This window comes from Oryza glaberrima, chromosome 9 (genome assembly GCF_000147395.1).
Source record: "Oryza glaberrima chromosome 9, OglaRS2, whole genome shotgun sequence".
In the NCBI taxonomy this organism is placed as follows: Eukaryota; Viridiplantae; Streptophyta; class Magnoliopsida; order Poales; family Poaceae; genus Oryza; species Oryza glaberrima.
In genome coordinates this window covers 930,187-957,313 of record NC_068334.1, presented here as the reverse complement: position 1 = coordinate 957,313, position 27,127 = coordinate 930,187, and the positions used below count along the sequence as shown (strand labels likewise).

Sequence of the window (27,127 nt, the reverse complement as noted above, 5' to 3'; positions counted from 1 at the left end):
AGATTAATATGATTTTTTGAAACAACTTTCGTATAGAAAATTAATAAAAATGTATCGTTTAGTTGTTTGAAAAACGTGCACACGGATAACGAGTGTAAGCGCGTGGTGAATCCATACGCTTGCGCTGTGTTTCTTAAAAAGAAAAATAACTAGAAAAATGCCCGTGCGTTGTAACAGGTGAAATCTATTTTAATCTTTTTATTGTTATATGGTTTAGTTAAGATAAAATTCACCGTGGGAGTTCGCTTGGATATATATATTTTTAGAAAATCATGAGCTACAGTTAGGAGTCCGATTGTCTCAAGTTAGCATGCGAGTTTTTTTAAAAAAGATTCTTATATGTTTCCTTCCGTATTACCAAAAGTAAACGATCTTAAAAATCGACTCAAATACCACGGATATGTATTTCCAAAAGCAAACGAACTTAAAAACCGACCCATACACGAATGACATATCAAAATACGGGCAAAAACATCTTCAATTTTTATAATAGTAGAGATAGAGATATGACACAAAATTTAATTTGGAAATCTTTTTTAAGTAGTACTATTAGTGGTTGTTTTTGCTCTACCGTTTTGGGTTGGAATTTGGAATAAGGAATACCTCTAGGTGATAGGTCCGAGTCCGGACGGAACCAGCTGGAGTCCATCCACCGAAGTGGAAGCGCCGACCACGTCACGGATCCTTCGACTACGCGGACACGTGCACGGCCCATGTGTCCCGATAGGAGTCGTCGGATGGAGGGCGGAGGCGGACGGAGGGTGAGGATCCGACAAGGGTTTTGGGGGCGGGGGTACAAATACCGGGGCTCCCCGGGCCTCGCTGCCTCCCTCCCTCGTTGCCGCGCCGCAGTTGCAGTTGCAGTTGGGAGGCAAATCTCTCTCCCAACCCTTATCAAACCCTAAACCGAAAAAATTTACCCCCCAAAAAAATCCGCAAAAACAAAAAAAACCCAAATCGGAGATGGCGGCGGCGGCGGCGCAGGCGCAAGCGCAGCAGGCGGCGAGCTCCGCGTCCGAGGGCGGGTCCCCGGCCTCCTCCGCCGCGGCCGCTGCGGCGGCGGCCGCCTCCTTCCCGGCGACCTCGCTCTACGTCGGGGATCTCGACGTCAGCGTGCAGGACGCGCAGCTCTTCGACGTCTTCGCGCAGGTCGGCGGCGTCGTCTCCGTGCGCGTCTGCAGGGACGTCAACACGCGGAGGTCGCTCGGCTACGCCTACGTCAACTACAGCAGCCCCGCCGATGGTACCTCCCCGATCCGCCTCGCCCTGCTCGATTGCTGTTCTTTTCCCACGAATCTAGCATCTAGGTTTAGGTGGATTGCTTTTTTTTCCTTTTCCCAAGACGATTAGGGTTTGGTACTCTTTTTTTTTTCTTTTCACACGTTTAGGGTTTGGTCTCGTCGGATTTTAGGGTTTGGTCTCGTCGGATTAGATTTGCTACCGTCGGATTAGAATGCCATTAGAATTGTTGTCGCTGCGGCAGTGTTAAAGCATGCATATTTCTTTTAAAAAAGATAGGAAGGCTGCCCTTCTTTTTTCTGACGTGGTTAGGGTCCTGATCCTCAGCGAGCTATTCCATTGCAGAAATAACTATGGTTTAGCACAAATCATTGCCTTCTCCCCCCAATATAAATACATTTCAGTGGTTCTTATTTTCATATTTGTAATTTTACATCATGTTCGGTAATGTCCATTAATCTGTTATGTTGGAAGATAATGCAAATCATTTAAGATGGTACATAGACACCCCTATTGAGCATCACATTGCTGTCTAGATGGCAGGCACGATAAATTTTGATATGAATCCTCCTTAAATTGAGTAAAGTTATTGTTTTTATAACGTTTGTATTGGAGATTTTGGGCTTTTGCTTATTTTGGTGTAATATCTCCTGTTCTAGTAAATGCTCTCATCTGCAGAGATGCACGTGAATCTGTTATGTCACCTAAAATTTTAAAACATTTGAGATGCCATGACTAATATGCAATAATTTCTAAGTTGTGCTGCCTTTGGGAAACTTGCTCATTTTAAAATTCTTTGCCTAACAACATATATTTATTTACTACTGGCTATGATAGTTGTCTATTTCCTTTTCTTACAGAATATCCACATGCATCTACAATGGTTTTATTTGTTGCTTGACTTTTGTATTAGTCCTTTACGTTATATCTATCTTGCAGCTGCACGAGCGTTGGAAATGCTCAACTTCACTCCTATCAATGGAAAACCTATCAGGATCATGTATTCTAACCGTGACCCCAGCTTGCGCAAGAGTGGCACAGCAAATATTTTTATCAAGGTATCTGTGCCCACTCTTGAAAGCTATTTTTTCATCTTTTTTTTTTGTAGTTTGACATCCTGACTTCTCTTTTTTCAGAACCTTGATAAGTCGATAGACAACAAAGCTTTGTATGATACTTTCTGTGTGTTTGGAAACATTCTTTCATGTAAAGTTGCAACAGATGCTTCTGGAGAATCGAAGGGCTATGGCTTTGTTCAGTATGAGCGGGATGAGGCAGCTCAAGCTGCTATTGATAAACTCAATGGCATGCTTATGAATGACAAAAAGGTGTATGTTGGGCCTTTCATTCGTAAGCAGGAGAGGGATAATTCTCCAGGCCAGGTCAAGTTCAATAATGTCTATGTAAAGAACCTGTCTGAGAATACTACTGAAGATGACTTGAAGGAAATCTTTGGAAAATTTGGAACCATCACTAGCGCTGTTGTAATGCGTGAGGGAGATGGAAGATCCAAGTGTTTTGGATTTGTTAACTTTGAAAGTCCAGATGATGCTGCTCAGGCTGTCCAAGAGCTGAATGGCAAGAAGTTTGATGATAAGGAATGGTATGTTGGAAGGGCACAAAAGAAATCGGAAAGAGAGATGGAATTGAAAGAGAAATTTGAGAAGAACCTTCAAGAAGCAGCAGATAAGTATCAAAACACTAACCTGTACCTGAAGAACTTGGATGATAGTGTTGATGATGATAAGTTGAGGGAGCTTTTTGCTGAGTATGGCACTATTACTTCCTGCAAGGTTTGTTTACTTGTCTGCCTATGCATGTGTTTCAATGCTTATCAATTTCTGGTGCTAATAATAGAAACTGTGCCATAGGTGATGCGGGATTCAAATGGTGTCAGCAGAGGTTCTGGATTTGTTGCGTTTAAATCTGCTGAAGATGCTTCCCGAGCTGTAAGCTGGATGTGTATGCATGATATTTAGGTTGCTATGTTTCACAGATAATAATGTCTTGCTTTAATGTCTCCCTACAGCTTGCCGAAATGAACAGCAAGATGGTCGGCAGCAAACCGCTCTATGTTGCGCTTGCACAGCGCAAGGAAGACAGGAAAGCAAGGCTGCAGGTAAGAAATGATCGATGACCTTGTTCTTTGTTTTTATGAGGACCATGTGGTTCCTCAATTGGCCAGTTTTGAGAGTAGCATTGTGCGTACTTTTTGCACGTCACAATGTGAGTGCGGGTGTTATTTATGCATAGAAGAGTGCGGTAGCTAATATTCTGTGATGTCTCGCATTTTGAATAGAATTCTGGCATACCAATAAACAAGCTGTCATTAGATTGAATTTTCTTGGCTCACATAACTTGCATGTTTTTCATTATAATGCTTATTATTACTTTCTGTAGTATGATGTTGGTGGCTATTCCTTACTTTTGCAGGCACAATTTTCACAACTGAGGCCTGTCCCACTTGCTCCTTCAGTTGGTCCTCGCATGCCCATGTTTCCACCTGGTGTTCCTGGAGTTGGACAGCAACTGTTCTATGGTCAGCCCCCTCCAGCGTTTATCAACCCACAGGTAAATAAGGCTTAATTTTCTTATTGATGTGTTCTTTTGACATCTTCTCTTTCCATAATAATCCCCCTTTTTTTTGGTGTTGTGTGTTAGTGTGCACAATTTCTTTCTTTCATAAGTTTTAGTGGTATCTTCTTACTGCTTTCGCTTGTGACCATTTGCTTTGACTATTTGGCGGTTGCATAGTAATAAGTTCTTTCTGACAAATGCAAGATCATGATGTAACGTTTAATGTCACTGTTTAATTTCCAGTCCTATTTATAAAGATTATTCCTGTAAGAATATAGCAAACAATCATGTCCTAAAGGCTTTTATGATAATTATGAGGTGATCGAATGCTAGTGTTGTTTCCTTTGTGCATTTAGATTAAGTGGTTAAATGATATTGATTGAACTTAGACATATGTCTTACTGTTTTCTGATTATGTCTCATATATTGGTCTTAAGAAAATACTACATCCAACCTGAAAGTATAAAGCTTGCTTATATGTAGTAAGTGGCAAATAATTTTATCTAGCAAATTGATGTCTTCTTATTCTGTGTTGCATTTATGAATGTTATACTGGCGCTGTATTTTTAACTTTGCAACATTGATCATTTTCCTCATTTGGTTTTGCAACACAAGATGGTCATTAACACTACACTTCTTTTGGTTGATAAGACATGCAACACTAAGTTGTGAGCATTCAGTTGTTTAATCATGCATCTAGAGCTCTATGTTGCTTGCTATTCCTGTTTGCCGAGGAGACACAAAACTGTAGTAATATATAACCCGTCCAAAATTTGACACTGTTAGATGGTCAAGTGCAATTTACATTTGTTTCATAGGAATAGTCCAATAGTTTTTTTTTTGTCTTGTTATGATGGACTGGGTGGATACTTAAGATTGTTTATATGATTTGCTGGCTTGACAATTTTACCTTTTTTTTATTATAGCCTGGTTTCGGCTTCCAGCAGCCTCTTATGCCTGGGATGAGGCCAGGTGCAGGTCCAATGCCGAACTTTATCATGCCTATGGTTCAGCAAGGACAACAGCCGCAGCGTCCGGCTGGTAGGCGTGCTGGTGCTGGTGGAATGCAGCAACCCATGCCAATGGGTCAGCAACAGGTATGACATATTTGTGCGTGTATGCTGAACATATAATAATTTTTCGTAAGCATTCCTGTATTGTTAATTTGACAATTCCCTTGTGTATCGAGTGCCTGCTGAAATATAGTTAATGCTGCAGATGATGGCTAGGGGCGGCCGTGGCTATCGGTATCCTACAGGACGTGGCATGCCTGATCCTGCAATGCATGGTGTTGGGGGTGGTGTGATGCCATCTCCATATGAGATGGGAGGCATGCCCATGAGAGATGCTGCTGCGTCACAGCCTGTACCTATTGGAGCATTGGCTACTGCACTGGCCAACGCAGCCCCTGATCAGCAAAGAATGGTTTGGGACCTCATGCCTTTCTCTGTTTCTTATGCATAGCGTGAACGTGTTCGTCTTGAAGCGTGACCCATTTGTTCATTGATTGTTGCAGATGCTTGGTGAGAACTTGTATCCTCTTGTTGATCAGCTGGAGCATGAGCAGGCTGCGAAGGTGACTGGCATGCTGCTGGAGATGGACCAGACTGAGGTGCTGCACCTGCTCGAGTCTCCAGAGGCTCTCAAGGCCAAGGTTGCTGAAGCCATGGAGGTCCTTCGCACGGCCCAGCAGATCCAGACGAACGCGACGCCTGAACAGCAGCTTGCTTCTCTGTCGCTGAATGACGGCGTCGTTTCCTCCTAAGCATAACGACGACAGCAATTTTTGATCCATATCTCAGTTATCTTATCTATCTAGAATTGAAAACGACTTGGTTACTTGGTTTATTGGAGTTTTAGTTTTATTGGTAGTTGAACTAGGCATTTAGGCAATGCGCGTGGATTGGGTATTTTGTTTGCTCGGATCTTTTATTTTGCTTTAAAAGTTATCGTATGGATTGCTACTTTATGTCTTCTGGTAGCATCTTTTATTTTGTGGGTGATGCATGATTTAGCAGTCTTGATCTGCACCAAATGAAGCAAACTTTGGCTACTTTGTTGGCTTCACCGGTGTGAGCATACTGCGTCTTCAGTCTTCACTTGCTTTAGAAATTTCCATTCGGTCCTTGCGGTGAATATATACGATCATCACAATTACACATTTTCTTGGCTGGTACTCCCTCCGTTCTAAAATATAATAATTTTTAGCCCTAGAATTTGTCCTAAAATATGATAACTTATCTATCAATATTTTCTCCTTAATCAATTACAATTCTCTCATTCATCTTTTTCCATCTACCTTCACTGCTCATACAACTATAACCCTTCACCATTTATCGGAGGGAGTAGATAATTATAAACACTTCACCATTTATCGGAGGGAGTAGATAATTATAAACAGTTTATGCGTTTGTTCCCGTAGAGAATTACTAAAAGAAAAATGACCTTCACCACTTATCGGAGGGAGTAGATAATTATAAACAGTTTATGCGTCTAGCCCCGTAGAGAATTACTAAGAGCAAAATGAGAAATTCCTTTAGAACACAACATAAGATGGCGGATGGCCGTAGGTCTCTTCTTCTGCAGCGGCAGTCTCAAACTTGGCCTAGCCCAACGACGAGCAGAGTTATAGCTGCTCTCTCGGCCTAGGAGTGTTTGGGTCTAAGACTCTAAGGCAGGTAGAGAGATGGCCCTAGTGAGGTACTCTCTCCATCCCAAAAAAGGCAACCTAGAAGGGGATACGACCCCTCCTAGTACAACGAATCCGGACAAAGGGCTATCCAGATTCGTTGTACTAGGTGGGAGTAATGGGCTAGCTGTCCAGATTCGTTGTACTAGGTTGGCTTTTTTTAAGGACGGAGGAAGTAATAGGCTTGGTTAGTATTCTATTATTTATAATCCACATCTGTCGGCTTTCTTTTCCAAAGAAGAAACCATATTCATATCTGAATGAACCACTCAACTACTTATCCAAATCCTCCAAAATTTTAATATCCAATCTGTTTTCATCTCTACTTATAAGCAGTATAGGCCGGTTAATCACAATGGTCACACATGACTACTATGATGATGTGTTCTTAGATAGATGATGCAATCTTAGATGGTAGGGAAAATTTGTAAAATTCACCCTAAACGTCACCTTGAGCTTGAGATTTCCTCTATAATACGATTTGTTTTAAATACCTTCTAATTCACCTTGGTTTGATATTCCTCCCTAATTAGCAATTACCATTATCCACATGTTATTTCTTCACAATCGTTTGCTGTCATGAGAATGGGTGATGAGAATGAGTGAGTAACGATAACTAAGAGGAATCCTAAACCAAAATAAATTAGGAGGGGGTATTTGCGGGGGATATTACACTCAGGGTGACATTTAGGTTTACTTTTGCATTTGAGGGCCCACAAATATATTAAGAAGAAGAAAATGGTATAGGGCTAATCTAATTTGCTCTTTGGTTTGAAATCCTAGGCTTGGCCCTAAGCATATTGGCCCATATTTGTGTCTTGACAAAAATAGACACGATCATGACCGTTGGTCTAAATCGTGCGGCATATCTAATGGGTATTGAGGTCTTACGAGTAACAAATACTTGTTTGTGCAACCCTAGACCCACCATTATCTTGTCCCCCCTCCCCCCGCCGCCGCCGTCGCCATTTGACCTCCATCTCTGGATTGTCATCACAATTTTTTTCTTTTGTCTAGCTTCTCTACGCTCTACTTGCGAGGTTGATCACGATCAATAGATCCTTGATTTCTTCACCATATCGTTGTTGCTGCCATCGTCACCGTTGTCACCACCACCACATCAAGGAGATTTGGTGTATAGTTTTTTTTTTAACAAATAAGTCGCCAGCTAGACATAGCTAGATAAGTCGCTGTCATCTTGCTCTCTTTGTTTGTGGAAGGTGGGTGAAGGAGAAGGAAGCAGATCAAATGGTGCGGCCGGGGAGAGGACAACGGCGGATCGATGCTGCCATTGACCACCTATCAGAGTATGGCTTTTCGAGGCCCATAATCCGTCAGACCATCAATGAACTCCTCGCGGACACGGTAATCTGTCTTGATGTTTTTCTAGGTTATCTTCGTGTCCTTAGAAGGTTGCTAATTGAACTTGATTTCAGCTGTATGGGAGGAATGGGTGGGTCTTCCTAGAGGAAGGCTCCTACCGCATTGTGGTCGACAGACTACTCGAAAAACAGGCAAATCAGCAAGAGCAGCAGGAGGAAGATGCAAAGGTTTTCTTTTCTTTCTTCCTGCGCTCATAGTTTCTCAGTTCCATTTTTATCTGCTTCGGTGTTTGTTGTGCGGAGCAAGTGTTTAAGTTGCAGTAGTGAGTGACACAACTAGTAATGTAGCAAGAAATTTTTCATTAGGTAGTCTCACTTCAAAAGTTCATATAGTAACATCACATACCAAAATTTTCAAACACCGTAAATCCCATATATAGATATGAGTACAAATTTATATAGAAAAAAGATACAAATGTAGCAAAGTGCAAAACAAATAGAAGTCACAAATCAAACTTTGTTATGCTCTCCGTTTAGGGTTATTTTGTCAATATTGTTGAGCATGTTTTGCAATACAAGTGAACATCTCAAGAAGATAGACTCTTTATATCTGTTCATCAATGAAAATGAATCATGAACGTAATATAAATTGCATGAAGATAGTATAGTAACATTTTACTACCATTAATTCGGGTTTGCACATATGGACTTATATTTTCAGCAGTATTAAAATGTTAAAATGCCAGATGCATACGCTAATTTGGAGTGATTAGAGTGATCAAATAATTGGCCAGGAAAAAAAAAACCAGAAAGCTATTAAACCCCAGTACCCCACCTAGTTTTCCATGGACAGACAAGTCAATTGTACTTCCTCCATTTCATATTATAAGTCTTTATATCATTGCCCATATTCGTATATATGTTAATGACTTTAGACATATATATGTATCTAGATTCATTAACATCTATATGAATACGGACAATGGTAGAAAGTCTTATAATATAAAATGGAGGGAGTAGCTCACAATCGTGAAGCGAGAGAGACGCGACCGGCTTCCACCGACAAATCAGCTAGATGAGCCCTATAGGAAGCCAGGAAAAGGGGCGAACGGTGGCCGAGGGGTTGGCGGCCAACGACAAACGCTGTGATGGCCTGATGGTTGACGGGCGGGAAGGGAGACATAGCCGGGTTCTCAAATGGCCTCCCGGGACCTCCACGGCTCGAGGAGAGGTGGACTAGTGGAGAGAGATGTTGACGCACCGAAGTGAGGCAACACGATGAATGTGTACACCACGGTGCCACAGCAAAGGGAACCACGAGGCTCAGGCGCTCAGCCCTAGTTAGGAATGACAACAGCTCTGCACCTGTCGGTTTCATCACCCCGTTCCCGCCCTGAGGTAAAGGGAATCATCCGTTCCCATCTCCATCCCCACGTTGGGGCAGGTTTTCCTGTCCGTCCCTGCAGCGGGTATGGGTCACCCATGGGTCTTTACACCCGACAACACTATCAAAATATAAAGTGCAAGCCAGGAACAATCCCCAACCCAGGTGACAATTAGCCTATTATTAATGTATTGAGTATGCAATTAGCAGTGAAATCATCATTAAATCGGCTGATTGAACACAAAATTGACCCAAAAGAATAGGCACAAGCAAATAGAGTGTAACTTCAGTGCTTGAAAACAAGTCAACCTTCCGTGCTGTTAGCCTGCTACAGAGCAGCAAGATGTTTCCTTCAAAGAGAAAGCCAAGAAGTTAACGTAGATAACTAACTCTGGTAGCATACAAATCAACTACTAGCTGACTGCTGGTTGGTGATGAGTCCGCAGTAGTGGAGCTAGACCTTGGGCGTGCGGCCTGGTTGCCTTGTCTCCTAGAGACATGCGGCGTGGCTTGGATCCCTTCACACGAAGGCGTCGGCCATCGGTATCGACTGTCGATCTGGTGTCGGCCTAGAGGTCCTATAGGCTGGAGGTGACGAGGCAGCGCATGGATCTGGATGGAGGGAAGCGGCGGAGGAGAGGACTCTATCAACAATGTGAGTGTGGGATCTAGGGTTTTGGGGGCGTATATGGTGGTGTTCTTTTTTTCTAAAGATGAAGATGACGTTTTTTTACGCAAAACAATGTGATATTAATGTATGATTGATTGAGTTTTAATCATTACAAACTTGAAAAGTAGATTAATATGATATTTTGGAGCAACTTTCATATAGAAAATTTTTACACGAAACACACCATTTAGCAGTTTGAAAAGCGTGCCATGAAAATCTTAATCTTCATCTAGCTCTTGTTGGAGAAAGAACGGGACCTATATCTGAAGTAGATCATAACAGTTGGGTTTTTAATATCTATATGGGCTGTGAGTTAGGCCAATCTAGATTGTAGGCCTTGACGCATCCAAGTAAAGTGTCACTATTTTGGCAAACTAGACCATTGGGTCTAGGACTGCTGCATGGCCATATTGTACTAGGTAACCTACTACAGACAAGTCAACTACAAGCCAACATCGAGGCATGCATATGCATGCTCCTAATGATATAGTCATGTATCCTCGCACTAGAAGGATAGAATGAGATATGGTGGCACATGCCTGGTTCATTTGAATGATCAACGTGCAAGTATCCCTCAGCAGGGAAGGGGATCCTTTTTTTTTTTGCGGGGAAGGGGGGATCCATTTGATCATGCTTGGTTCCTCAACAATGGAACAACAAGCCACACGATGGGTGTCGTGATGCCTTCTCCAAGCTCGGTAGCTTTTGTAGGACTGCCAAGTTTGGGGACGTCTCTAGGGTCTGCATTGATGGTCTTGGCATGATGCTCTTCTTCTACAAGTTCAGCGATCACTAGCAATGTCAAGAGTCTAATATATTTCTTGACTATTCAACAACTGGGAGAACTCACTGAGGCTTGTTCGGTGCTCTGGGTTCCCAACTCCTGTCCCACGTTCTCCGCGTGCACGTTTTTCAAACTACTAAACGGTGTTTTTTTTTGCAAAAAGTTTCTATACAAAAGTTGCTTAAAAATCAAATTAATTCATTTTTGAAAAAAAATAGCTAATACATAATTAATCACACGCTAATGGATTGCTCCGTCTTCCGTGAGAGGATACAAGTTACTAACCCCAAGTTACGAACACACCCTGAGTCTAGATGAAAAGCTATGGTTGAGAACGATGTCACGTAGGTTCAGGATCCTGAGTGGCACAGAGTGGCTGTATGTTCTCAACATCACGCTTGTATAGCTGGTGTGCCATGGAAAGACCTTGATTTCACCTATCCTGAATTTATTCGCAATAGATCAATATAGGTCTAGAACTTCTAGTCTCGGTCCAAAAGTTCTCGTCAAATTACCGAAAGTTCTAGTTAGCAAGAATATAGCCCACGAAGGGGAAATCACAATAAGCATGATTTGCACAAGGTAGATACAACAATATGCTATGTAAATTGATAGGTAAACATAGCACAAGCTATCACAATGCAACCTCACGAAGAGAATAGTAACCCAAACACAATAACGGTAGAGAGAGAGAGAGAGAGAGAACCAATTCTTTTTACCAAAGTTCGGATCCAATGATCCTGTCTCCATTGAGAGGCTCCTACAAGTTGAGTTGCATTCAACCCTAAAACCCACCAATTAAATTGGTTCTTACTCAGTTTACCCCTTTTACTTATGGAGGTGGAGTAGAACCTCCAAAAACTTCCCAAGCTGTCCACAATCACCAGATGCTTGCGAGTGACATCTAGTTGACTAGGAGGATAACCTCGAAGAGTAAGAAATGCGCTAAGGAACAAGCTCGGTGCTGATCATGCCCCCATGATAAATCCCTACTTTTAACTTGCACTCAATCCCAAAATTCTGTCTAACCCCTGCCCACTTGATACACTAGAAGCTTTAGATCCAAGAATAAGAGAGATGGGAAATGTCTAGGAGGCTATGATAATCCGAGCGATATACAAACTGCTTACTAAAAAGTATAATGCGCATAGCTATAAGCTAACTACATCTTTAAAAATTGCACAGTAAATGACTTTAATAAAAAGCCTTTATGCAACGAATAAAGGAATTTTGTAAGGTATTGGGTTCATACAGTGCGTATATCGCCAACACAAATATGCTAAGTTCCTATAAGACACACAACACCACCACACTTGAAAATATATATGGCATATGTGGTGTAAAATCTGAGTAAAATAACACTCATAAATGGATTCACCAACCGCCTAAAAATGACCAATATATATTCAACCTAAGCCATGATATTGGTTGTATCAAAAAATGCACTCATGTGACGAAAAACAATGATATAATATAAAATCAATTGCTTCATGAAACCCAAACAATGTCTCTAACTTATAAAAAGTTAACAGAGTAGCTATATATATAAAGCTTTAGTGCTTGCCACTGTTTAAATTGTACTCTGTACCAACCCCTAACAAGTTGTATAACAACTGCTGTATCAACCCCTAACAAGTTGTGTAACAGCTGAATAAAAGGATTTTAAGGTAATAAGTCACTTGAACTTGCACATATTGCCAAAAACAAATATGCTTAAGTCCATAGGGACATGCGATAGACCACACCTAGAATATGGGTTGCATACATATTGGGATTAGGCCCGAAATATGCCCATCAATGCCCTTGCTATATGACATGTATAGCATACCTATTAATAAGCTCCTGAGTGATAGATTTTCTGGGTAATGTAGACGAAGTGCATCTCACCAGAGCGCCCAAAGTAGATGCGATAATCAAATCCGGACTGGAGCAAGTACTCAACCGATGGCCCTCGTAGGGAATAATGATTGGTCCAATCTTTGAGCGTAGGAAGTAGGCACATGGCCATGAATTCATGTCGCATATATCCAAAACAAGTCCAAATTGAAGGTATGATCCTTGTGCTTGAGCTGGTAAACCCCTAAAATCCTTGTGCTTGTGATTGAAGGTATGAAGTAGGCTTGTCCTTCTGTTGTAGTTGAAATTGTCCATTGGCGGCAGCTGATGTAGTCATCATGGAGGCGAGATCACCAATGTGAAGATGATATCGCCCATCAGAAGTGACGGAGATGTTGGTGGTGGAGACGAAGTTGCCCATCAATGATGATGATGAAATCCACCAACCGTGGAGACGGAGAAACCAGTCAGCGATGGTATACACAACCAACAGTAATGACGACTGGTGGCAACAGAGATGGTTAGCTGCGAAGATGAAGTTGCCCATCAACAGCAGCAGAATAGGCTAGGTCAAAGTGGCATAGCAGGATGTTGATGAAGATGACAATGTTAGTGATCTAGTCAGATTTTAACGTTGATGAAGTCCAGCTTCCTGAAGTAAAGAACCTGATGGATAGTAGTTGACCGAAGATGAAGATAATGCCGATGACGAAGGTGTCGATGGTGACGTCAATGATAATAATCCATCAAAATGTCGAGAATATATCCATGCTCGAGCAATTTTCTTGACGTTGATGTGTGCGTGACGAAGATTGATGCAACACCTCTTGATTATGAAGATGACATTAGAACTTGGTATTGTAGCTATTGGAGATGCTTCACTTGGAGGAAAGTAGATGTTGATGCTGCTGTCCAACTTGCCGAATCTAAGTTGATTGGTTGATAACTCCAAACTCCATAGGCCCGAACTTGTTAAGCTCAAAGTCATATACGAGTTGTACTCCAGAGGGCAGAGTTGAATCTAACCAGGACATGTAAATTAAATCTTGAACTTGATATTTGTGAAACTCGGAGTAAACCGTGGAAGTAGCTGAGATCCAATGTTGCCGATGAGAATGTCAGAGTTGTTGAAGTAGAACGCTTGCTCTAGAATGAAGACGAAGATAATGACTCCCAAAGTTGACTCGTTGGCTGGTTAATTGATTACTTCATCTTGACATAACGTTTGTCGAGATTTAGACGTGTTTGTGCAGCCCCCGACTCTATACTTAGTTGGGAACAACTGAACATAGAGTCAAGAAACTATAGCTTCTTATCGTCGAGTAACCATCACTTGAGTAAAGATATGCGTTGAGGATGTCCGAGTAGAAATCTTGAGGATTGGAGCACCACTTGTAGTAGATTAGCACGACGTCATATTTGGTGGCACATGCTGAGTGAAGTAGCGAAGCTGGTGAAGTAGAGGCGATCGGAATTGCTGGTGATGAAGATGATCGGCTGCAACAGAAGCAACAATATGTGAAGATGAAGTTGTCTAATAATGATGGCGAAGGCGCTCACCCGTGGAAGTGAGAGCACCAGTCGATGGCGGCGTAAACAAGCCGGTGGTGAAAACATGGTCACCCATCAATGACAGCATAATAGGCCAGCGGTAAAGGCAAAGGCACCAGCCGGCTGCGGTGAAGACAAAGATGCTCATCAGCAGCGGCATAATCTCACAATCGTGGAGGCGAAGGCACCAGTCGACGGTGACGAAGGCAAAGGCAAGCCGGTGGTGAAGGCGAATACACCCATTAGCGGCGGCATAATAGGCCAGCCGTGAAGGCGAGGACATCAGTCGGCGGCGGCGAAGGCGACTGACGGTGGTGTTCTGACTGATGCATTCCTGAAGCATAAGAGATAAGCTTATAGACATGAATCCCTACTATGCATATCTGGATTTGGATCCTATAGTATAAACATGTAGGATGAGTAGTCTTTGATGTTAATATAATACTCGAGGAAAATTCAAGCATTTTGCAATATTTATAAATATGTATTTCTCTTCATATCAATTTTAGTTTCCTCGAGTAGTTGACTCCCTATGTTTAAACACTATGCCCAACTAGTCATAGCCCCCAAGCACCGGGAGTCGGCTCAAGGCAATTCCCAAACATGCATAGGAGTAACATGAATTCGTCATTCATGGAACAGAGCTTTATAGATCAAAATATGTGCTAATTGGGTACTTCAACAATTATCAATAGCAGAAAATAAATGATTTTATCTCTATGCTTTTGATTTATTCGAGTAATACTACTAACGAAAGATCCGTGCTCGTCGATGGTGCTGGAACTGTGTTGGCGCGAACTAAGTCGACAAACACAACGACCTGGGAGATCTGCTTAACTCCAGTGCCTGACCAAAACTTGATGAGATGTGGGTGTGCCAGTCAGTTTGATCCTACAACTGATAAGATATATAAATTGAAGATCACCAAAGAGCTGATCAGCTGACAAGCCGGTGGACTAGTTCTAGCCGATGCCCATACCAGTTGATGTTGATAGGGTTTTGAGCTATCGGCTATATGTTTGATGTAGAATTTGACACTTGATGTAAATAATGATATAAAGAAAATCAGCTGATGATAATGTAATGTAACAATAATATAATCCAATCGGCTACTAATGATAAAGTGTTGATTCGAAGGTTAAAACATGCATCAGCTGGAGGTCCGATGTCATCAAATCCAAACGACTAGATAAATAGTAAAACCTTTGTTGTGATCGGCTAAATCCTACTTGTATGTAATCCTTGTAAGCCGATGCAACGTACAGATTACTCATCGGCTGAAACTCCGATGAAACCCTTATTGGCAATCAAAAAGCTTTCAAGAGATTATGGTTCTAAATACGACTAGGGCAGTTGCAGTGCAAAGTATGAAAAGAAATAAATATATCTAGGCAATCAAGCCTTTGGCTGATTTTCTGGGTGGTGGCAGGGGCGGATACAGGCATGGGGCAGCTAGGGCTTGAGCCCCATGCCTGGCTTCATGATCCCCATTATAATTTTGAAAAATACCATGTAATTTCTAAAAATATTTGAACTCTCATTAGTTCAGCCCTACGCGTGTAGATTTTCTGGCTCCGCCACTAGGTGGTGGATACCTTAGTTAATCTAATCTAGCAAGATAATTTAGTCGATACCTGCATAAACCCTAAAACGAATCTCAGCCGATATGAGCAAATGAAGATGCTAAACTAGATTTAACTAAGATATATGATAACTAGCAGTTGTAGAAGATAGATTAGAACGTCTAAAACGACGCCCTAATCTGCCAATGCAAACCGCTGAGACAAGTCATACCTCTTGTTAGAAGATCGAAGCTGATACCCTAAATCGAAGTAAGAATTCGTCGAAAAAGTAGAAATGTAAAAGGTGGCGATGCACCGAAGTTGTATTGATCGAGAGATAGTTTACAATAACCCTAGGTGTACATATTTATACCCATGGGTAGATACTAGTCCTTCTTGGACAAGAAAGAATCTTTTCTAAAGATAAAAGGAAAACATAAAGTTCTTATCGGACACTAAACACACTTTCCTAAAGATAAAAGGAAACTAACAAACTATTCCTAATTAATAGTTAAATTGCCATACCGCATCCTCCTTGAACTCGGTCACTTCTGGATAAGCTTTCTTTAGTAGATTAATTTCCTTAACCGAATCTACTAAGAATCCGACTATTGGCGACTTGATAATTCCTATAAGCCGATTCAAATACTCTGAAGCCGATACTGACTTTAGGCCGATGATGACTTTGGGGCTTACCAAATTTCACTGTTAACACATGCCCCCCAATTTTGGAGTATGAGAACTCATGCTTCAAAATTATCTTCTTTCTGATTTTGATGACTCCAAAATTGATCGTCTTCTGTATATCACAATCAACTTTCACGAGCTGATACTGTTTGCATCAAATGAGCTAGGCTGTTGAACTCGTGGCAAAAGAATTTGTCCTTGGTAGGTGTTGATAGCCCTTGGAATGCAAGATCTGCTAGCTACCCCGATCACACTCGTTGATGGAAAACTCTCGATGCGACCCCTACCTGGCGCGCCAACTATCGAATCTGAAAATCGGCAATAATAAAAGGGGTAGTGCATGAGACCTAAAAGTGGATGGATGCGGAGACAAGGATTTAGAAAGTTTCGTGCCCTCTCGATGATAGGTAATACCCTACTCCTGTTTGGGGATTGTATTCGTCGAGTGTGTATTATTCTGACGATCTAATAGTGGTTATGCCCTTGAAGAGCTCCCTGCCCACCTTATATAGGTTTGGGGAGGGTGGGGGGAGGTTACAAAGAGAGGAACCTAGCCAAATACGGCATCGGTTTACTTAATCTACTGTACAATATTACTGAACCAGGACTTTAGACCGTTCCTTTATATACAAGGAAACATAATACCCAAGTCATGATGTGTTACATATTCCTTAAACATAATCTCTCCCATATATCCAGTCGGTTAACCCAACCATGTGGGTATATGGCACCCATAATCTCCACATAAGAGATCAAGAATCAGAAAATGCTGAAACATTTCACACAACGCTAAAACATCTGTGCCCATTATTGTCTCAATTTTGTGGGTGATTGTTTGTGAGAGTTGACGGCAAAGCTAACACCATTCCCCCCCCTTTTTTTTTTACCTTTTTGACCGTCAACTTCATTGCCAATAATATCAAGTGCTACTTCTATAGAATTCTAGTTCATATTATTGTGCTTTTCTTCCTACAACCTGGTGTACCTTACATTTTTAGTTATCAAAATTATTGGTGTATCTAATATTTTTAGTTAACCGGATTGTTTGTTTATCTAACATTTTTGGTTAATAGGATTGTTAGTGTATCCAACATTTTTAGTTAATAGGACATAGATCAGTGCACGTTAGCCTTCAAACCTCCTTGATGTATTCTTTCCTTTTAGACGTCTCATGTTGTTTCTACTCTCTAATCTCATGATATTGTAAGTTATTTCCTATCATAACATGTTTAGTTCAGTTGGTTGCCAAACAAGTCATAATTTTCCATTGGGCTTCCCTTGTTTAAGCAGCATGAAGGAGGAACTACTGCAATGGAGCCGCTTCCAGAGAATGGCGTGCAAACCTCACAAGCTGAAGTGCCAGCTGCTGCATCTGAGCCAGCCAAAGTTGTAGCAGCAGTGGCCGATGAGATGCCCGATTCTACAACTTCAGTGCCACTCCCTATCACTGCAGCTAGACATACTGCCTCAACAAGGCGCCCATGCTATGGATGGCTTATTGAGAGTGAATCCGAGGATGATGAATTGGACAATGGAGTGTCAGCTGTTGAGCAATCTAATCCTCCATCTGCTACGAATCATAAGATGAGTAATGGATGGTCATATGTTGAGCAAGCAAGGCCTTCAGTTGCTATGAGACATGAAATGGAACCAGATACTCATCATAGAGGGATGCTCTCAAAGAGGAGGCGGCCGAGCGGATGGGATGTGCGCCCATCCTATTAAGATGGTGTTGTTTCATTCTAATCATAAAAACAATAATTTTCTTTCAATATCTTTGTCTGATCTATCTAGATTGCAAACAACTTGGTTGCTTTGTTTATCTGAGTTTTAGTATTATTTGGTGGTTGAAAGAGGCATTTAGGTAATGTGTGGATTGGGTATTTTGTTTGCATGGATTTGTTGTTTTGATTGTTATGTGGATTGATGCTTTAAGGTCTCCTGGCACTATCGTTCACTGTGATGTGAGCATCATGTTTATTTGGTTCAGGATTTCTTGAACATTTAGGCAACAACATTATGATAGATAATGTGTTAACACATCACTCTTCTGACCGGTTGGGAACTATGCAATTTTTATCTGTAGGAAACTAGATATGGAATTTCTTGTCGGTAAGGATTAGAGAAAACATGGAAACCTTTCTTTTTTGCCAAAAAGGAAAATGAGATCCTATTCAAATTGGTAGTTGTTGTTGCAGTATGCCTAATTCATGTAGTCTTGTAGACGAGAAACCTAATGTCTATAAGAAGTTAGAAGTTAAGTTAGATTGAAACTTTATAAAAATGTTCGAATAGTAGACACGCTACCATAGCCATTCATCCAAGTGCACCATGCACTTGACAGTCAAACGCATGGTGCACATGGACAACTAGGTGACACCTACCAGCTAATACACAAGAGCTAGGTGAGCAGTAGAAATACACAGAATTATTGGTTGGTTGACATATACAAGTAACGACTCAGCAACTCAGCAATTTGCTTCCCACTTTGTTAGGACTAGCCTATTTTGCTCCTTGAGTTATGGTCGCAAGGTTAGCCCTAAGCGTACTAGCCCAATGGGATTAGGCCCATTTAATCTGGCATTCGTACTTGACAAGAATATAATATTGTATCTCACCATCATGGTCATTGTTTTAAATTGGTAGCTCATGTTTCTATTGATGAGCATTATGATTTTGCTATTGTATAACCCTAGATATTTTTTCATCCGCCATCATCTCCTATATGGCTGCTGCCCTCCACCACCATCGCCGCCACATTGGCCTCTTAATCACGTTACATTTATCTAGCACATTGTTTACTCTGGTATCAACACCCGTTTTGCCAAACTTCTCCATTCTCCCGTTGATAACTAAACTTGCCAATCAGCACCACTTCCTCTTGCCTCACCTTCTACATAGATGTAAGATTGAGGTAAAAGCGGTTCATACACTTTCTTGTTATTTTTGACATATCATCACTGTCATTGTAGCCGCCTCCGTCGCAAGCCTATGTGACGTGCTCTTCCTTATAAGGTACAAAGGGAGTAGTAACACAAGCACAATAACGATAGATAGAAAACCAATTTTCTTATTGAAGTTTGGATCCAACGATCCTATGTCTCCATTGAGAGGCTCCTACAAGATAGGTTGCATTCAACCCTAAACAGCACCAAGCAATCACAAAGACTGGGCTTGGTTCTCACTCAATTTACCCCTTTTTCTTATGGAGGCGGAGTTGAACCTCAAAATACTTCCCGGGCTGTCCACCAGATGCTTGCGAGTGATATCTACCCAACTAGGAGGATAACATCCAAGAGTAGGAAATGTGGTGATGAACAAGCTTGGAACCAATTGTGCCTCAATGCTAAAACGTTTCACACAATACTAAAACACATATGCCCATTCTTTTTTCACAATTTTATGGGTGATTGTTTGTGAGTGGGTAGCGAAGTTGACACCATTCCCTCCCATTTTTCCCCCTTTTTGACCGTCAGCATCATTGCCAACAATGTCAAGTGCTACTTCTATAGAATTCCAGTTCATATTGTTGAGCTTTTCTTCCTACCACCTAGTGCACCTATCATTTTTAGTTATCAGAACTATTGTGTATTTAACATTTTTAGTTAACTGGATTGTTTGTGTTTCTAACATTTTTTTGCTAACAGGATTGTTAGTGTATCCAACACTTTTAGTTAATAGGATTATTTTCTTTTTTTATATTTTTGGATAGCTTGTAGATGACTAATTGTTGACAATGAACGATTGTTTCGGGCCAGCATTCCTCAACTTAGACTGAAGACAAATTATAAGTAACAAAACTCAAGTATGATGCAAAAATTTTCAAAACTAATATTGCTATGCACATACCAAGAAATGACATACTTCAAAAGGATTCAAATGAATTTACTGTTCCTTCTGAAACCAGATTGTTCTAAAGTAGCTCAATGATGATCCAAGCATACTTGATAGGTCATTTCAGAATCTTTGACTCCATTAGAGTTAGGTCCATTTCCATGAAATACTTGATTAGGGGATAACTCTTCTATAATTAATCAACCTCAGGTGGTTTAGTAACAATTTCCTAAAAACTTCATAGAAGCTACTAAGCAAAAAGTGCTTATGTCAATAGCTGATGAAAACTTCCCTTGGGTATCAACATCCTTTTTGCCTAACTTCTCCATTCTCCCTTTGTTGGCCAAACTTGCTACTCAACGCCACCTCATATTGCCTCATCCTTTACATAGATATATGGTAGAGGTAAAAGCAGTTGATACACTTTCTCGATTTTTGTGACATATTGTTGCCACAATCGCTGACCAGCCCATGTCATGTGCTATTCCTTTTGAGGGACTTGACTAACATATACCCAATAATCATCACCGATTTAAATCGTGCAACACATGTTTTGATGGGTGTTAAGATTTTTCCAACAATATAATAATAAATGGTTGTTTGGCAACCCAAGGTAATTCTTCTTCCACCATCGTCTTCTCACACACCACCACCACTGTTGCCGTTGCCACCACCTTTGCATTCCCCACCGCCCGACATCAATCTCCACATTATTAGCTTTGTCATCGCTGCTGATGAGGGATGTTAGGTCTCGATTTTCCGATCGGTATTGTCGTATTGATAAACAATCGATTTGGGCAGAGTCGCGACACAACTCGATCCGGCTTCTGAACGAACACGCTACTGAGCCCCACAATCGCAGCACCACGTCTCCTCTGGTTATCAACCATGCCGAAACCCGGTTGACCTCGTTGAGAAGGCTAATCCTTGCATGCGAATCGAAGAACACAAGCAAGAACAAGATAGAATGCAACACAATTGCATATGAATGATTAAGCACTCGAGTTTGGGGTTCCACAAACCGATCTAGCGGCGAAACTGTTCTTGACAGATTAATCTAAGCAAAACCCGAATCTAAACGACACAATTACAAGGCCCGAAACCCAAAATCAAATTCGGACTAAATAAGATACGTGGCTTGTTTTGCAGATTCCCAGCAGCTTGGTAGGAATTTTGACGTGGGACCAAAACCATCTAAAAGTAACTCCATAAGCTTTCCAAAAAGTACTCACGGGCCCCTAAATTCCTTCTAGATCAGCGGCTAGGTCCGTTTGAACTTGATGCTTAGGAGGCCCGAATCCGGTTCCAAAACATGTAGAACTTTATCTCTTATCTTCTCTGGACCAAAAGTGACGTGGTGAGGTAGAAGTGGACTTGGAGAAGGTCTTGGTTTGGTCCCCAATAAACTTCTTTAATCATCCATGCATTCCTTACGCTCGGTCTCTTTTCTTTCGCCCAAGCAAGTACCTCTGCAAACGAAAACACACCAAACTTATTGTGTAGCAACGTTTGTTCAAATATATAACAAGTAAATCTAATATAGAATATATGCACCTTTGGTTGATTAATACACATAAGGTAGTCATGGTTATATCCGAGCTAGTTGTGTCCTCATCATCCTCCCCTTCTTGATTGGAAACCGTCCTCGGTTTCACCTTGTCATGGAGCATATTGAACTTATCTTTATCTATCATAACATCTGGTGAGGAACATTTCTTGATGGTCATATGGTTGGCTCCTGAAATCTTTGTAGTCGCAAAACCACAACACACCCCTTCTTGCAAACCAACTTGTAACTCATTTAAACAACTAGAGGAACTAGATAGAGAATCACTTATATGCATGTGGTCCTCTAGACAACACATCTCATCATGAAAAGGAGGTATCATCAAATTCTCACAAATATATACTTGATGTACATTATATTCTCCTTTACTATCATAATTGCCAATAACATGAAAAATCACATCAGAAGAGCATGGCAATTCAAATCTAGCAAATATTTTCTTCTCTAAAAAGTTGAGTGGACAAAGATCATCAAATTGAATATAACCCCAAGTATTTAAAGAAGATAACAATTTAAGCTCTTCATTCTCGCTAGCAATGTGAATAACATGTTTAAACTCAACACATGGTGGCTCTACTATAGAACTAACATGTTCATTCACTAGTTGTGGCATGGATATAAGTGAAGCATCACACAACTCTTCTTTATCAGAAGAAACATCAAGCAAATTGTTTTGTGACAAAGGTATTTCAACAATTGTTTCCACTATGGGTTGCTCTAATGTAGCACAAGTAGTGGATATAGTTAGCACATCATAACTACGCATAGAGTTAGCACATCATAACTATGCATAGCTTTAGTAGTTGTAGCACCATTATTATTACCTTTCTTCTCATCTTCATAAATTATAGGCGCTTAGTCAATTAAACATTCCTCAAGCATGCACGGATCTATGGACAGGTCTTTTTGCTCTTCGTCTTTCTTCTCTTCCTCCTCATCATCTTCAACATCGGAGGTGCTTATGTAGCCATCTTCCGTAGCAATGTATGCACGTTGACTAGGGCAAACCTTCTGCACATGGCCAAATCCATGGCAGCGGTGACACTGAATCCTGGGCGTGCGTCCCGTCAAAGCGGCAGATGAGGCACTCTTGGTGGATACCTGCGAAGAACCTTCACCTGAATCTGCAGGTCGTGGGAAAGGTGGTTTTGGCACTGTAGAAACTCCGGACGCAACTGGTCACTTGCTCGTTGGTGGGGTCGCCCAGAAAGAGATGGGCTTGGGTAGCCCCGAAGATGGCTTTGTCCGCGGCATGTACGTGCGCCTTGTTCTTGACCAGTTGATCACGCCCCTGCAATTTCTTCTCTGCAAGCATAGCAAACTGAAACAATTGGTTGACAGTGTTAAATTCCTTATTTTCTACCATGTCCTGAATCTCGCGCCTCAATCCCATGTAAAAGCTACAAATAGAATCCTCAGTTCCCTCCACTATGCTACATCGCATCAAGCCCTTTTGTAGCTCTCCATAGTAATCCTGTACAGATTTATCCCCTTGTTCTAAACGATTCAGTTTCTTGCTTAAATCTCTATAATAACATGGAGGAACAAATCTATCACGAATAGCTACCTTAAGTTCTTTCCATGTAGTAGGTAAAGCTCTCCCAACATCTAACCTAGACCACCAAATATAAGCAAACTCTTTGAACCCACTACTGGCTTGTCGAACTTTATGTTGCTCAGGCACAAGGTGGGCACTAAACTTTTGCTCTACTGTCATCTGCCGATCAAAGTATTTCTCAGCATCATAATAACCCAAAAAGACGGTATTTTAAACTTAACCTTAGAATAAGGATCATCGGGCACACGATTATTGTTACCTTATTGGTATCGCTGATTTTAAGCGCCACTCATACCTGTCATTGCAAACACAAAAACAATAACAAACAGTGAAGGTTATCCCTAATAATCTGCTACGCGGTGTAGTGATGCCTCTCAACAACTCAGCCAAATGGAGCACCTTACCAAGCTCTTACAAGTGTCTTACTAGCAATGCTAAGGACGGTACAACCGGTGGCTGGTTCATGACACCTTAAAGGACGTGATGTGGCGATTGCATCAATCTAGCCGGTGTGAGCTCGACAAAAGGGGAAGAAGCACTAGCAAACCCTAGCCGCAACTCCCAACTCGACCGATAAAAACTTCTGAAAAGTATAAAAACGGAAACTCAACGATGAGACAATTCAATTTTTCAAGGTCCTGGTAACAACCGACGAGATGCAAAACTGGACCCAAAGCTGAAGTACAACTCACACAGACTTGAGTGATGAACCCTACACCTAAGTGATGAACATATACAATACTCAAAACTAAAAATTAAATCTAAGACTAAACCAGCACTCGACCCGATGATACAATCTAGAATTCAACAAAGCAAAATCTAATAGAAAAATGCAACGGCTCAAATTGTTTAGGTAAAGAATAAATATTTTTTTGTGGCAATTTTCTAGTTATGCGAATATAAATTACCTAACGGGCAACCGCGCTATGATACCAACTGATGAAGGGATGTTAGGTCCCGATCTTACGATAGGGGTCGTTCTCCCACCCCTATCGTATTGATAAACAATTGATTTGGGCGGAGTCACGACACAACTCGATCCGGCTTCTGAATGAACACGCTATTGAGCCCCGCAATTGCAGCACCACGGATCCTCTAGTTATCAACCGTGCCGAAACCTGGTTGACCTCGGTGAGAAGGCTAATCCCTGCATGCGAATCGAAGAACACAAGAAAGAATAAGATATATTGCAACACAATTGCATATGAATGATTAAGCACTCGAATTTGGGGTTCCACAAACCGATCTAGCGGCGAAACTGATCTTGACAGATTAATCTAAGCAAAACCTGATTCTAAATGATGACGGCTACTGAATTAATGTGATTAGGGACGTCCTAGGGTTCCCCTAGGGCGCACACCCTCTTGGGCTAAGCCCACAGCACAATTACATGGCTCAAAACCTAAAATCAGATTCGGACCGAATGAGATACGTGGCTTGTTTTGCAGATTCCCGGCAGCTTGGTAGGAATTTCGACGTGGGACCAAAACCATATGAAAGTAGGCTCCACAAGCTTTCCAAAAAGTACTCATGGGCCCCGAAATTCCTTCTAGATCAGTGGCTAGGTCCGTTTGAAGTTGATGCTGTCAGGAGGCCCGAATCCGAATCCAAAACATGTAGAAGTTTATCTCTTGTCTTATATGCACAAAAAGTGATGTGGTGAGGTACAAGTGGACTTGGAGAAGGTCTTGGTTTGGTCCCCAATCAACTTCTTTGATCATCCATGCGTTCCTTACGCTCGGTCTCTTTTCTTTCGCCCAAGCAATTACCTCTGCAAACGAAAACACACCAAACTCATTGTGTAGCAACGTTTGTTCAAATATATAGCAAGTAAATTTAATATAGAACGTATCCACCTTTGGTTGATTAATACATAAGGTAGTCATGGTTATATCCGAGCTAGTTGTGTCCTCATCAGCTGCATTTTTTTTCTAGCTTCTCAGTTTTAATTTGAGTTTTTCTGACCAGATATTGCTATTTTTGCATTGGCTTTCCTTACTATCCTTCTACATATATCTAAGGCGAGGGTGATCACAATTCATATACATCCTCAGGTATTCACCATACCATTATTGTTGCTACCATCGCTGTTGTTGCTGAAGTCACATCGGAGAGATTTGGTCAATAGTTTTTTTGTTTAGTTGCTAGATATCCATTCATGGTTTTTGTATTTGGATGGCAAAGAGGTCGTATGTTGGGAGGATGATGGCACACAATCGATGCAGCTACTATATATGACCTACTCATTTCAATTTGTTTGTACAAATAAGAGATGAAGAATCAGGAAATACTGAAATGTTTTGCACAACACCAAAACATTTATGCCCATTTTGTCTCATCAGGCGTTTGTTTGTGAGAGCGGGCAGCGAAGCTGACACCATTTCATCCCCTTGTTTTCACCTTTTGACTACCAACTTCATTGCCAACAATATCAAGTTCTACATCTATAGAATTCCAGTTGTTGTGCTTTTCTGTCTACCACCTAGAGTATCTAACATATTTAGTTATTAGAATTATTGGTGTATGTCACATTTTTAGTTAACTGCATTGTTTAGTTAACATGATTGATGGTGTATGCAACATTTTGGGTCAATAGAATTATTTGCATATCTAATATTTTTGGCTAGATTGTAGATGACTCATTGCAAACGATGAATGACTCTTTCGGGCTAGCTTTCCTCAACTTATACTAAAGTAACAAAATTCAAGTATGATACAACAAATTTCAAAACTAACATTGCTATGCATATATTTAGAAATGAAAAACTCCAAAAGGATTAGAATAAATACAAATTCGCCATTCCTTCTTAGAACACATTGTTCTAAAGTACCTCAATGATGGTCCAAGCATCCTCGATAGGTCTTCTCAGAATCTGACTCCAATAGAGTTGGGTCCATTATAATGAAATACTTGATTACGGGATAACTCTTCTATAAGTCACCAACCTTAGGCGGTTTAACACAAACGAGTATTTCACAGATAACCGAGAAGAAATTATGTTAATCGGCACAAAAAAACAAATTGGTCCCTTCAACGCATAAATGGTTCATAAAAACTTCATAGAAGCATACTTAGCAAAGGTCACTTTCCTTTCCCAATTCTATCAATAAGAACAACTTATGAAAACCACTCTATGTTGTGAAAGCATAGGCCGAGCGGAAACATCGATTCTTTCACTGGCTTGTACTACATCAAAGAGTGCTTACTGCAGGGACCGTGCTGCAGGGACCGTGCTCATACGCATTGGCCATGTAACTGAATATGCTCCTTGTGCTTGGACACTTTCGAAGATACCGATCACCTTTTCAGAAATTATGATTTCACAAAGAAGGTTTGTCATCAAATTTCCAACTTGAAAGTTTTTAACCAAGTCGGGATACGACAATGTTTGCTCAATATCTCCTTTTGTTATCTATTTAGATTGCAAATGAATGACTTGGTTCCTTTGTTTATCGGAGTTTTGGTGTTATTTGGTGGTTATAATAGACATTTAGGCAACGCGTGGATTGGGTTTTTTGTTTGCATGGATTGGTTATTTTGCTAAAATTTGTTATGCGGACAAACATTATTTTGTGTCACCATCATGGTTATTGTTTGAAATTTTGTAGCACATGTTTCTATTCATGGGCATTATGGTTTTAACCCTGTATTTCTTCATCTGCTATGATCACCTCCAACACTGCTGCCACCACCGTCATCACCAGCACCTTGGCCTCCAAATCTAGTTACATCCATCTAGCACATGATTTGCTTTGGTATCAGCGCCCTTTTTCACCTAACATCTCCATTCTCCGTTTGATAACCAAACATGCAACTCAGCACCTCCTCATCTTGGCTCACCATCTACATATATGTTGGAAATATAA

The 27,127-nt window shown here is 41.0% G+C and overlaps 2 protein-coding genes across 2 annotated transcripts; both read left to right on the top strand.

Annotated features, from left to right (window-relative positions):
- The first annotated feature begins 831 nt into the window (after window positions 1–831).
- LOC127784467 (polyadenylate-binding protein 2-like) lies at window positions 832–5,785 on the top strand. The gene is made up of 9 exons (XM_052311781.1): window positions 832–1,243; window positions 2,179–2,297; window positions 2,376–3,032; window positions 3,111–3,188; window positions 3,269–3,358; window positions 3,673–3,810; window positions 4,743–4,913; window positions 5,035–5,241; window positions 5,333–5,785. The coding sequence occupies exons 1-9, from the start codon at window positions 964–966 to the stop codon at window positions 5,579–5,581; spliced, it is 1,989 nt and encodes a 662-aa protein (XP_052167741.1). The 5' UTR covers window positions 832–963; the 3' UTR covers window positions 5,582–5,785.
- Window positions 5,786–7,753: 1,968 nt separating this feature from the next.
- Window positions 7,754–18,026, top strand: LOC127783873 (probable inactive histone-lysine N-methyltransferase SUVR1). The gene is made up of 3 exons (XM_052311017.1): window positions 7,754–7,870; window positions 7,942–8,055; window positions 17,592–18,026. The coding sequence occupies exons 1-3, from the start codon at window positions 7,754–7,756 to the stop codon at window positions 18,024–18,026; spliced, it is 666 nt and encodes a 221-aa protein (XP_052166977.1).
- Window positions 18,027–27,127: the final 9,101 nt, after the last annotated feature.

Bases quoted from the DNA above. Each gene is read 5' to 3' on its own strand.
- LOC127784467 (XM_052311781.1), top strand. From the start codon at position 964: ATGGCGGCGGCGGCGGCGCAGGCGCAAGCGCAGCAGGCGGCGAGCTCC. The intron at 3,189-3,268 runs GTAAGCTGGATG...GTCTCCCTACAG, and splicing joins CTGAAGATGCTTCCCGAGCT to CTTGCCGAAATGAACAGCAA. The intron at 3,811-4,742 runs GTAAATAAGGCT...TTTTTATTATAG, and splicing joins CAGCGTTTATCAACCCACAG to CCTGGTTTCGGCTTCCAGCA.
- LOC127783873 (XM_052311017.1), top strand. From the start codon at position 7,754: ATGGTGCGGCCGGGGAGAGGACAACGGCGGATCGATGCTGCCATTGAC. The intron at 7,871-7,941 runs GTAATCTGTCTT...ACTTGATTTCAG, and splicing joins ATGAACTCCTCGCGGACACG to CTGTATGGGAGGAATGGGTG. The intron at 8,056-17,591 runs GTTTTCTTTTCT...TTGTTTAAGCAG, and splicing joins AGCAGGAGGAAGATGCAAAG to CATGAAGGAGGAACTACTGC.